General features: G+C 44.7%; 1 protein-coding gene across 10 annotated transcripts in view; it reads right to left on the bottom strand.

Annotated features, from left to right (window-relative positions):
- Nucleotides 1–3,109: 3,109 nt before the first annotated feature.
- Nucleotides 3,110–12,501, bottom strand: part of LOC120566192 (phosphodiesterase 4D interacting protein) — a 177,366-nt gene continuing 167,974 nt past the window's right edge. For 3 of the 10 annotated variants that reach the window (XM_039812488.1, XM_039812492.1, XM_039812494.1), the window contains 11 exons: nucleotides 12,086–12,205; nucleotides 11,732–11,888; nucleotides 11,034–11,158; nucleotides 10,727–10,864; nucleotides 10,290–10,382; nucleotides 8,765–8,952; nucleotides 7,608–7,739; nucleotides 6,724–6,862; nucleotides 6,364–6,410; nucleotides 5,161–5,281; nucleotides 3,111–4,016 (listed from right to left, as the gene is read on the bottom strand). In XM_039812488.1, coding sequence (XP_039668422.1) covers nucleotides 3,859–4,016; nucleotides 5,161–5,281; nucleotides 6,364–6,410; nucleotides 6,724–6,862; nucleotides 7,608–7,739; nucleotides 8,765–8,952; nucleotides 10,290–10,382; nucleotides 10,727–10,864; nucleotides 11,034–11,158; nucleotides 11,732–11,888; nucleotides 12,086–12,205 — 1,418 coding nt within the window. In that variant the 3' untranslated portion in view covers nucleotides 3,111–3,858. Of the gene's footprint in view, nucleotides 4,017–5,160; nucleotides 5,282–6,363; nucleotides 6,411–6,723; nucleotides 6,863–7,607; nucleotides 7,740–8,764; nucleotides 8,953–10,289; nucleotides 10,383–10,726; nucleotides 10,865–11,033; nucleotides 11,159–11,731; nucleotides 11,889–12,085; nucleotides 12,206–12,501 lie in introns of all 10 variants that reach the window. The other 7 variants (XM_039812496.1, XM_039812497.1, XM_039812495.1 and 4 more) reach the window with 5 other exon arrangements.

Genomic DNA, 12,501 nt, shown 5'->3' with positions numbered 1-12,501 from the left:
TCGCAAACCCTGCAAACGTTTTAAAGTAATTTATCTTTACATACAGTGTCGACTGATACATTTTTTTAAACTGATTGTCATCGTGAGGGAAATTCAAACATAATGAGATCCACAAATTTAGCAAAAAAAACACCAAAGGGATATTAAAAAAACAGAGAAAAGTCTGGTCCATTTTTCCGGTTACAAAAATGAAATGTCATCTTTCTTGGACCTTGGACTATAAAATTAATTTTCTTTTATGGGACAGGTTACTGAAGGCATCCCATAATAAACGGCGGAGCAGCTCGATGAGTCTGTCACATGTTTGTCTTTATTAACACTGTTTAATAAGCCTGCAAACTACAGCAGCTTCATCAGAAGGCCTTTCAACACTGCAGGTTAGTGTCTCAGCAGGAAAACAAAACTGGGTTGGACCCATAATTATTTATTAAATATCGACTTAGATATCGAGAACAGACTCCATATTTAACCCTAGTGTTGTCCGCGGGTCTAATGCTGCGTTCCAGACACAATTTTTAGCCCGTAAGTTACGACTTCAAGTCACGACTTCACGACTTGGTAGCGTTCCAGTCAAAGTCACGACAAGCTAACGTTAACGTTAGCTAGCGGCTACCTAACGCTGACGTTGTGCTAGCTGATACTAGCGATTTCTAGTCAGCGACATATTTTGGGCTTCATTTAATGAACATAACCTGTAGTACTACGCAGTTGTATGTGTATTGTTTTGATTACAATGTGCGGAATTACTTTATGTTGCCTATTTATGTCTATTTATTTTTATTTCTCACCGGCGTCTGTACAGCATCAACAGGGGTTGTAAATCGTTTTAATACAGTATCCTGAGCAAACTTTAAGATAAACCAGTCTATGATTCCCTCAACATCCTCTAATCTTAACTATTAGCCAAAATAATTCATAATTTCTGTTTTTTCAAACTCTAAAATGAGGTGTAATGTAATTTAAGTTAGGTTTATTGACCGTAAATTTAATAAAGCGTTGAAAAGAGGGACATCAACTTTTTTTTAAAGCGTCAAAAGCATAAAAGCAAGTTGGCTGTCGACAGGCAGACAACACAAGGGTTATTAGTCTTATTCTGGAGTTTGAGTGCAATGAGCAAAAAAAAAAATTCCTATTTTATATGTGAGTAAATGCAAAAGAACATCATCTACCAGCTATTTGACCAAATTTTCCCATAATGTTATCAGTAGTCATCATATCATTTTAATGATATATCTACTGTACTGCACCGTCACTGCACCAAGTATGGCTTTGTTTCCCCGAGCTGCTCAAACCACATGCAACTATTCTACATGAGAAAACTACAAACATGAGGCTGAGAGGAAGCACTTTGCAGTTTGGTTTTCGGCTTTTTTTAAAAGCCCCTTTCCTGCTGGCATGGCGTGGAGTTTTGTTTCTTGAATCCCTGCTGAAGTACGGGGCTGAAGTTGGCTTCTGATTTACAAGTTAAGGATTGATATTTGCTCTTATGTGGCTGTTACGATTGTCAAACAGAGACTAGCTATCACATTAAAGGTGCTCTAAGCGATGTCATGCATTTTTTAGGCTACAACATTTTTTGTCACATACAGAAAACATCTCCTCACTATCTGCTAGCTGTCTGTCCCCTGAACACACTGTAAAAAACATCTCCTCACTGTCTGCTAGCTGTCTGTCCCCTGAACACACTGTAAAAAAAACGCGGTCTCTGTAGACAGCCCAGGCTCCACAAACGGCAACAAAAACAAACTGCGCCAACCTGCCCCACCAAACATAACAAACAGTCTTCCAGCGTTCCAGCCAATAACCGACAAGAAGGATTCGGGGGTGGGGGTTGGGAGGGTTAGTGTGCAGAAGCACAGAAGGGAGGAGGGAGGGGCGAGCTAGCCTCGTACTTCGAACGTCAACAAGAAGTAACGTCACCCAACATCGCTTAGAACACCTTTAAGGGTTAGGAAAAAAACAAGGAAATGTCACTGCAAGGGCGGAGCCAGACCTTGTAAACATTTGGGGCTCAGACCTGGAGGGGGGGGGGGTTGGATCCGGGAGCATGCCCACTTTACGGCAGCCAATAAAATGCCTAAAATCTGTACGTAATTTAGAAAAAAAAAAAAAAAAGTTGTCAAAAGAATCTTCCTTTTCTCCAACTGTCTTCATCATTCTGAAACCAAAACAACAAATGTTTAGGATGAATCATTTGACACTGGTGTTTATTTTTCTAAGTTAAATAGTGTAGGTAGGGTAGGAATTTAGTAGCCTGGTCCTACCAGACTCTGGTACATTAGCCTGGTCCTACCAGACTCTGGTACATTAGCCTGGTCCTACCAGACTCTGGACATTAGCCTGGTCCTACCAGACTCTGGTACACTAGCCTGGTCCTACCAGACTCTGGACATTAGCCTGGTCCTACCAGACTCTGGTCCATTAGCCTGGTCCTACCAGACTCTGGTACACTAGCCTGGTCCTACCAGACTCTGGTCCATTAGCCTGGTCCTACCAGACTCTAGTATACTAGCCTGGTCCTACCAGACTCTGGTACATTAGCCTGGTCCTACCAGACTCTGGTCCATTAGGCTGGTCCTACCAGACTCTGGTCCATTAGGCTGGTCCTACCAGACTCTGGTACATTTCATTAGTCCAGAGAGTCTGGCCACTCTCCATTAACAAGTGTTAACTTCCTTGAAGGCGGGTCCTCTGATGAAGTTTAAAACTATTGGATCTGCCCAGAGCCACTCTGGATCTGCCAGAACCAATCGCTAATGTTTGGTTGTTACGTATGTCATGCGCATATGCAACAAGAGGGGAGACCGACAACAACTTCAGCTTAGCATCGCTAGCGTTAGCCTTAGCCAACTCCTTCACCACTAACGGAGCGAGCTGGAAAATCAAACTGTTCCCGAACCCTGTGGGGGAGGAGGGCCACGACATCATGGCCACCAACACAACTCAGCAGAGACTGTTGTGCTCGGGCTATAACTTCTGGATATTCGGTGGCGTTGCAACAACGGACCGAATGGCTTCGCTCGCATCTTTCTCTGCCGCCATTACGAAACTACAACTCAAACTAGCGCACGACCTCAACGTCATCGTTCTCAGCCACTCCCTCTGTTCGCGGATTGGACCGGTAAAGATTTTACCGGAGAAAAAACCACAGAATATACCGCAAACCCAGACGGAGTACTGAAGGAAAATGAAAACTGAGCGGAAGTACGTAGGAGGAGGCTATGATATTTGGCATTACTAATCTTGAATCATATTTTTTAGTAGAGTTCACAGAATCAAAAGATGATATTTCCCCAGTAACAGAACTTTTGCTCCATTGACTTTGCGGTCCAGTCCTGTCAGAGAGACTGAGGTAAAATGACATAAAGTTGAAGTTACTTTAAAACCCCAAAAGATTCGGGGCTGGAGACCTAGAAGCCACCCCCAGTGTCACTGTTTTCATGTGCCAAGAAGACCACATAAGAGCAGCTCCACATTAAAAACAGTACATGTAGAATCATCAGACCTGGACTCAACAGTTGCTAAGAGCCCCAAAACTGTTTCAAATCTGTTTTCATATTTGTAAAGTTTAGATTTTATCTGTGAAAATGAAAAAAAAGGCTTAATCCAAAGTTGTGAATCATAAACCAACTCCAGCCAAACTCAGTCTGGTCTCATATAAATGAGAGGAAACGCTTCAGTTGATGGCCTCAGCCAATCATAAAACAACCATTCACATTCATAAAGTATCATGAACCTGCAGGACTCTAACAACAAACTCTTGACAGACAGACAGCACACAACTGAAAGGCTTCTCCAGACAATAAGAGAGACAGAATCTCCATCATTTTCCATCAGTTTGAACAATGAGATGGTGCACTACAGGAAGGCTGACTGCAGGGGGCGCTGGAGCTGAGCCCGTCCCGGCACAGCAGAGGAAGAGGAGGAGGAGGAAGAGGAGGAGGAGGAAATCCGAGGCTTCATGACACCCCAACCAGGAGAGAAGGCGAGCTCACAGAAACCTCCTGTGTTTTCACCTTCAAACACAAAAGGAGGAGAGTTTTACATTTGCGGTATTTCTGCACAACTTGCTGAGTGTCGGAGCAGAAAAATCTTTCATAAAACATTCTCTCAAATTGATAATAACAAAGATACTTTATAACGAAAGATAGCGCATTTCAAGCAGCGCTAAGGCCTCCTGCACCCTGCCTGCGTGGCGTGAGCGTGGCGTTTCTGTTGCGTGTCAGCTGTGTGGCGTTTTCTACGTCTTTACACACCAGAAAGGTGTCTGACGCGGCACTGCTGCTGCTAGCCTTGTCTGGACACATGGATGTTTCCCATTGATAAAATGAAATGTTAAACATAACCAATATATACTGATGTGATTACAGCAAAGACAACATCGACAGTATTGACGGCAAAATAGGCTCCAGAATATTTCGTTCTGTATTGACAGGTGCTATATTAGAAAATCGATAATTATTTATTCTAATTTTTTTTAAATTACATTCATATATCTGCATTTATGTCAAAACCTAGAGACTTTAAAACATCAAAATGTCATTTATTAATATGTATTTGTGTCAAAATGACATATAAACATCTTCTCCTATTCTGTTTTGCCTGGAAACGCTTCCAACACGCTTGCGTGTCGCGTGAAAAATAGGCGTCGGTCCTATTTCTAGCGTGCACGCGTTTTCGGCGCGGCTGGAGCAGCGCCTGAGACGTGCGTGTCACGCAGGCAGCGTGCGAGCTGTAACCTGTTAACATGGGAGCCGAAATAAAAACGGACAACGCTCACGCCACGCAGCCAGTTTGCAGGAGCCCTTATCAAACAGTCTTCTAAATGGGCGTGTCTGTTGTCATAATGTGTGTACCATCATCTGTTTGCCCGTACATGTGCATCCCTGTGTGTGAGGGTTAGTAGAGCAAGACACACAAAACAGGGACAGGAATATAAAAAAAAACATCTCTCCATAGCAACACTAGTGGTCTCACACACACACACGTCGAAGGGTGCCTTTAAAGTCCAACTGTAATCACAAAAAGTCATCTCTGAAACAGATACATGCAAAACAGTTTTTAATACAAGCGTTTTCATTCAATCATTTCATCATAAAGCAAGCGGCTTCATGTTAAAAAGGACAGTAAACGGAGCACAGCAAAGCCAGGGGAGCGTACCTTTACCAGGCCAGGGGTGTGAGGAAGAAGAGAAGGGTGAGGAAGAGAAGGGGGAGGGAAAAGAGGAGGACGAGGGGGAGGAAGAGGCACGGCGGAGGGAGGAAATCCTGAGCTGGTTCTCCTGAGGAGTCTCAGCAGGAGTCAGAGGAAAGAGAAACAGCAGGAGAGAGGTGAGAGGCTGGTACAACTTCCACTGATCCATTTCTGATTATCTGAGTCAGTGGGGTCAGGGGGACCCCAGGGGTCCTTTATGGGGGACCCCAGGGGTCCTTTATGGCAGTGTTTCTCAAAAGGGGGTATGTGTCCCCCTAGGAGTACTTTGGAGGACTGCAGGGGGTAGGTGTCCCTCTAGGGGTACTTTGGAGGACTGCAGGGGGTAGGTGTCCCCCTAGGGGTGCTTTGGAGGACTGCAGGGGGGAAGTGTCCCCCTAGGGGTACTTTGGAGGACTGCAGGGGGGAAGTGTCCACCTAGGGGTACTTTGGAGGACTGCAGGGGGGGGGAAGTGTCCCCCTAGGGGTACTTTGGAGGACTGCAGGGGGTACATGAAATTTTTTGCAAAATGTTTTTCAGTTACAAAGCTGTAGTTACTTCTACTGTCTTTTTTTTCTCTCCAAGTTTATCACTTTTTTTGAAGGTTTTGTCGCTGTTTTTGACCTATTCTTGTCTTTCTTCCTTACTTTTTTTCTACTGTCTTTTTCTTCTTCGAAGTTTTTGTCACTTTTTTCAAAGTGGGGGGTTGAGATCACCACTTCTGAGCAAAACTGAAAGTTGAAAACACTTCCTTTTCTGCATTCTGGGGAATTTTTTCCACAACAACATGTGCCTTTTCTGCATCAAGTTAAGGTGCAAATGTATTTATTTATTTAAAGGAAATTATAATTAAAACTATATAAAAATATAGTTTTTTGTCGGGGTTGCACTGGCCAGTTTTGACTATTGGTGGGGTTGTAAATTTCGCCTATGAACACACTGACCGAATGTCAGACTCTTTTGGTCTCAGTTTCACACACCTTCTTTAAGAAAACACAAAAAGCAAAAAAATCCTATCAGACTGGGGTCAAATCTTATCAACTGGGGGCCCCGGGGTCTACGTTGAGTTTAATGGTCCTTCACGTGAAGATGTTTGGGAACCACTGATCTAAATTATTCTCTCCTGCTAGGAATAAAAGCTTTTATTATGCTGAAAACCGCAATGAACTCACCTGTAAGTTTGTCTTTGCTTTACTCAACACGTCCCGTGTTCTCGACACTATAAACACACACACACACACACACACACACACACACACACACACACACACACACACACACACATCCAGAAAATGATCGACAGATTAATTAACAATAAAGACAATCGGTAGTCGCAGCCCTAATCTGTAGTGACTAAGAGATTACATAAGGACAGTCAGTTTTGTAAAATTGTAGTTTTTTTTTAATTACCGAATACATTACTGAAAGAATTCCAGGGTTTCTTTTATGTTTTAATATGATGATGAAAAACAATATGATAAAAGATGATATTATATGATCTTGAAGAAAGAGCGGGAAGATGAGTGACTCACGTTGGTTGACTATAAAGTGCTCCATGCTATCTTTGGTGCGGTTGGAGCTCTTGACTCTCTCCATGGCGTCCTTGAGAGCCTGCTCTTGCTCTGAGAGCCTCAGCCGGAGAGAGACGACCTCCTCCCTCAGAGACGCATCCTGTAGAGAGACACACACACACACACACACACACACACACACACACACACACACACACACACACACACACACACACACACACACACACACACACACACACACACACACACACACACACACACTCATGTTTAGTGTCTGTCTCCACTATGGCTGTTGGAAAGAATTCCAAAAGTCGAATGTAATTCGAATGGTAAAAAAATCAATACTATTCAAATGTTGAAATTACTATTTGGATGTGATGTTTTTATAAATATGTTGGCTAACGTTAGCTAATTTCCCTCAGACGTTTATGCATATGAGGAGCGGCCGGCTTGACTCGCCGCCTCTCAAAATCCCACGAAAATCTTTTAAAGAGACCTTTGTTGATCTGAAATGAAGACCGATTCAGCAACTGCACGGCCTATTTCTCGCTTAAAAATGTTTTCAGAAACACGTTTCGGTGAAGTATTATCGTAAAATACGAGATCGTATTCCGAACGAGCCGCCATTACGGTCGTTTTTGAAATTCAGGAGCAGCCAGCCGCACGTGACTCGCTCGTCCAATCAGCTGCAGCCATCGCGGTTGTAGGAGAGTGTAGACTGTTTTCTTTGCTTGTCAGTGGTCATTGAAGAGCAACTGATGGCTAGCCCACTAGCGTGCAATGCTGGGAAGCGGGGCGATCCCATCTGTGAAAACAACGCGTATATGGACATGTACCGTTACATCCCATCAGACTCTGTAACGCCGCGAGGCACCGGTCCTGACCTGTTTGGTTTCCTCGGAGTTTGGCAGAGCTGCTCTCCAGAACATCCGGAGCAGCGAGTCGGCCTCCTCCAGTATCTGTCGCAGGCTTTTAGTGTCAGACAGCAGCTTCCTGACGGATCCTGAGTCTGAAGGCTGAAACACAAAACACAAAATGTTTCAGTAATAATTCACCTATGGTCCTACCAGACTCTGGTCCATTAGCCTGGTCCTACCAGACTCTGGTACACTAGCCTGGTCCTACCAGACTCTGGTCCATTAGCCTGGTCCTACCAGACTCTGGTCCACTAGCCTGGTCCTACCAGACTCCGGTCCATTAGCCTGGTCCTACCAGACTCTGGTACATTAGCCTGGTCCTACCAGACTCTGGTCCATTAGCCTGGTCCTACCAGACTCTGGTACACTAGCCTAGTCCTACCAGACTCTGGTACATTAGCCTGGTCCTACCAGACTCTGGTCCATTAGCCTGGTCCTACCAGACTCTGGTACACTAGCCTAGTCCTACCAGACTCTGGTACACTAGCCTGGTCCTACCAGACTCTGGTCCATTAGCCTGGTCCTACCAGACTCCGGTCCATTTCATTTATACAGAGAGTCTGGCCTCTCTCCATTGACAAGTGTTAACTACCTTGAAGGCGGGCCCTCTGTTGAAGTTTAAAACTATTGGATCTGCCCAGAGCCACTCTGGATCTGCCATAACCAATCGCCAACGTTTGGTCGTGACCTTGGCTTAGCATCGCTAGATCGCAAGAATCATGCAAAAGCTCCAATTTAAATCCTGTTTTTACCAGAGAGGCTCTTATAAGTTCTTGAAACACTTTGCACGGAAGTACAGTATTGACGGCGGTGTGGGCAGCGTTCCAATAAATTATGTAGGGTTGCAGCTCATTAATATTTCAGTAGAGATTTTATTTTCCCCAAGGTCTATTTTGTAATTTAATCATGTCATATTCCACACTGTTGTTTCTTGTAAAAAGGGTTGTCAGACAATCAACATCTCCAGCCTCTCAGAAGTCTCAATACGAAATATATTACAATGAAAAATGTCTTTTTGTTGAGGGTGCTATAGTGGTAATATACAGATTTGCACATGGACAAATTTTTACCCAAACAAAACTCATATCTATAATGATAATTTAAAGCTGGGCTTTAAAGCTCACCTGATGAAGGCTGAACTCCTGCGGGCCACTCAGGGAATACAGGGCGGTCTCCATCTTGCGGAGGAGAGCGCCGCCCTGCAGGATCTGCTGCTGCAGAGCCTTGAAGTCATCAATGTGGCCCACTGCATGGGCGCCATGACGGTTGGCGAATGAGCCGTCTGGGGCTTGACCCTGCAGGGTGGAGGCTGCTGGGAAGGAAAACAAGAGAATTAAGAACAAGGGGTGACATAGAGACACACGAGCTCTACTGTATATGCTGCCATGTGATATACAGTATGGAGGTAAGAACATGCAATAATGGAATATAAGGGCTCCTGCACACTGTCAGCTGCGTGGCGTGAGCGTGTCAGATGCGTGGCGTTTCCGTTTTTATTTCGGCTCCCATGTTGACAGGTAGAAATAGGACCGACGCCTATTTTTCACGCGACACTCAAGCGTGTTGGAAGCGTTTCCAGGCAACATGGAACAGGAAAAGATGTTTATATGTCATTTTGACACAAATACATATTAATAAATGACATGTTGATGTTTGAAAGTCTCTAGGTTTTGACATAAATGCAGATATATAAATGCTAGCAGCAGCATCAGCGCCGCGTCAGACACGTTTCTGGTGTACAAAGACGTAGAAAACGCCACGCAGCCGCCACGCAACTGATACGCAACAGAAACGCCACGCTCACGCTGCGCAGGCAGTGTGCAGGAGGCCTAAGTGTGCTACGTTTACATGCACACTAATATTTCACTATTATTTGGAATATGGCAATATTTTCAGTGATTTAAACAGCATATTTTGTTTGGATATTTGGAAAGCCTTTATCCTGAATTTAGCCTTTTCCGATTAGGACACGTGTGATATGTCGGTATTATTTTAGGAGCATTCTTTGTACATGTATGCAGCACATTCTGCGTCTCAATCGGGGGTTTTACTGCATTTCGTGACAGTTTACAGCTTCTTGCCTGTTTACGGCTGGTCAGCTCTGTGCGTTGCTATGGTTGCTGTACACAAACCAACCAGCCGGCAGTTTGCAGGGCTGCGGTAGAGATGCACGGCCAAAATAAAAGAAGGAGAAACACAGCTACTTTTAAACATTGTCAAAGACTTGGATATGAACAGGTTTTTGGATATGCACAAACATCTCATCGCCGACCTTTTCAAGAAGCTGGTTGGAGGAATGAAAGAGGGACGCTTGTGTTCGCACGGTCCAACAAGTCATCAACTGGTGGAAAACTTTGAAAAAGTCCTATTTTGCACGCCTGCATGTAACCAGGAATATTAGTGGAATATTCATTTTCATTATTCAAATGGCTTATTCAGGTTATCGTCTTTTTTCGGAATAATGGCAAAAAACAGAATAATATGTGCATGTAAACGTAGTCATTGGAATAAAAAGAGAATCTGATACGTTAATGAACACCAAAAAGGTCGTCAGATATCAGGAGGTAAAGGAGATGGACTGGGATGCTGTCATAAGTACATATTAACTGTGTACTCAGGCTATCGGAGTGTTGAATGTGAGCTTCTCACCTCCGGTTTCTGCTGCATGTTTCTGCGCAGGATGAAGAGGAGAGGAAGGACTGACGAGTCCAGTGTCTCTCACAGGCGGGGACGGGACGCTTTCTGTGGAGGAAGAATTCCATCAGAGCTGAACTCGGCTCTTTGATATGACATGGGGTCCTATCTTGCACCCGGCGCAGCGCAGCGCAAAGCCCGACGCAAGTGTCTTTGCTAGTTTAAGACCGACGCAGTTGTCAGTTTCCCGACCAGCGCCCGCGTCGTTTAAACAGCAAATGCACCTGCGCACATCTGAGCGCCCATGGGCGTGCTGGTCTTACAGGGAGGTGTGTTCAGGTGCATTCTGGGTGTATTGCTATCTTGAGGCAGCGGGAAGTGATCGCACCATTGACCAACAAAAACCTGGTCTAAAGTCAATAACGCAGCATTTCCTTGTTATTTTAACTGACCGTTGAAGAGCTGTCTCCTGGATGGAGGCTGTGTGTCGGCCTGTCCGCTCAGCTGCTGCTCCAGCTGAACGTGCAGCTCTCTGGGGTCAAAGGTCGCAGCGCTGGGTCCAAGTTTGGCTTCTTTACTGGCCTGACCTGCTTGGAAACACACGGACACGCAAAGGAGTTATACAAAGGTTTTTTGCAGATGCTGGGGGGCTCTGTACAAAAAAAAACAGCTAAAGAAATAAGATGTCTCTGGAAGTTCGTATAGAAACTAAAGAAATGTTCCAGATGTCTCTGGGAGTTTATGTAGAAACCCGTTTACCTGCGCGCGTGTTTGTGGCGACTACACACGCTCGGCGCTGCACCTGCAGCTCGCACTGAAGAGAGAGGACCAGACTGCGGCTCTCACAGAGCTGCTGCTGGACCACGCTCACCTCGTGCTGCAGTCTATGAAAACACACACACACAACATTTTTATATATTAAACAACTGTTAATTGTAATAAAAAACTGTAATAATTTAGACTTCCTTTTCAAAAAATGTCCTTACCCACCAGGTCGTAAACTGGTCATCACAAAGTACATAAACGCACACATATTAATATCTGGCTGCATATGAGCATTAAAAATTCAAATATTCAAATATAGAAATTAAAATGAAATTAAAATGGTATTATAGAGGAAGATTGACAGCTCTAGTCTCCACACACACACACACACACACACACACACACACACACACACACACACACACACACACACACAGGAAATGTTTAATGTCTGTCCAAAAAACACACACACACACACACACACACACACACACACACACACACACACACACACACACACACACACACACACGCAGAGGAAATGTTTAATGTCTGTCCAAACACACACACACACACACACACACACACACACACACACACACACAGGAAATGTTTAATGTCTGTCCAAACACACACACACACACACACACACACACACACACACACACACACACACACACACACACACACACCTGTTGACGGCTTCCTGGTTCTTCTGCCGGTCCTGTTTCAGTTGTGTAATCTCGAGCCTGCGAGCTTCAGTCTCCGTTTGCAGCTTCCTGCTTTGCTCCGCCCACCTCTCTGCCTCTAGCTCCGCCTTCTTCAGATGCTCCGTCTCCTTGGTGCTCTCTGCAGGGAACACAGGACATCACACTTTTTACACTGATACATTACATGACAGTACAGAAGTTATTTTAACCCTGAATCGAACCAAAACTGTTGATGGCTTCCGTGTGCTTGCAGGCAGAAAAAGCTGTGAATCTGCTGAACACAACTGGATATGTTGTCAGCAGGTTCAGGCCCCGGTGTTGAGCATCCGACTGTACCTCTGGCCGCCTGCTTCAGCTGGCTCTGCAGGCTGACGTTCTCCTCCTTCAGGAGTCTGATCTCACTGGAGAGCTGGCCGGCCGAGTCCAGACCCTGGATGTAGATGTTAGTAGGAGCACCTGGAGAGGACAGGGAGACGTCAGCCAGCTCATGTTTACCATGTGTGTGCGTTAATGAAATCTCTAGAGTGAAAGTATTTACTATACTGGATATTTTCCTAACAAACTACATTATCCTTTTCTAGCTTTCTAACCCATCAACAGCTTCTTTCAAGGAAATTATTAGAAAATTCCAAAGAAAACCCACATGGAACTAAGAGACTTGTAAAACAAAACTGCCCCTGTTATTGTGTCTGCGTTTGCGTGTGTGTGTGCGTTTGCGTGTGTGTGTGTGCATGTGTGTGTGTGTGTGTGTG

This window comes from Perca fluviatilis, chromosome 9 (assembly GCF_010015445.1).
Source record: "Perca fluviatilis chromosome 9, GENO_Pfluv_1.0, whole genome shotgun sequence".
Lineage (NCBI taxonomy): Eukaryota > Metazoa > Chordata > Actinopteri > Perciformes > Percidae > Perca > Perca fluviatilis.
Note: the sequence above shows the minus strand (reverse complement) of the source record. Positions and strands in the feature narration are given on the sequence as shown.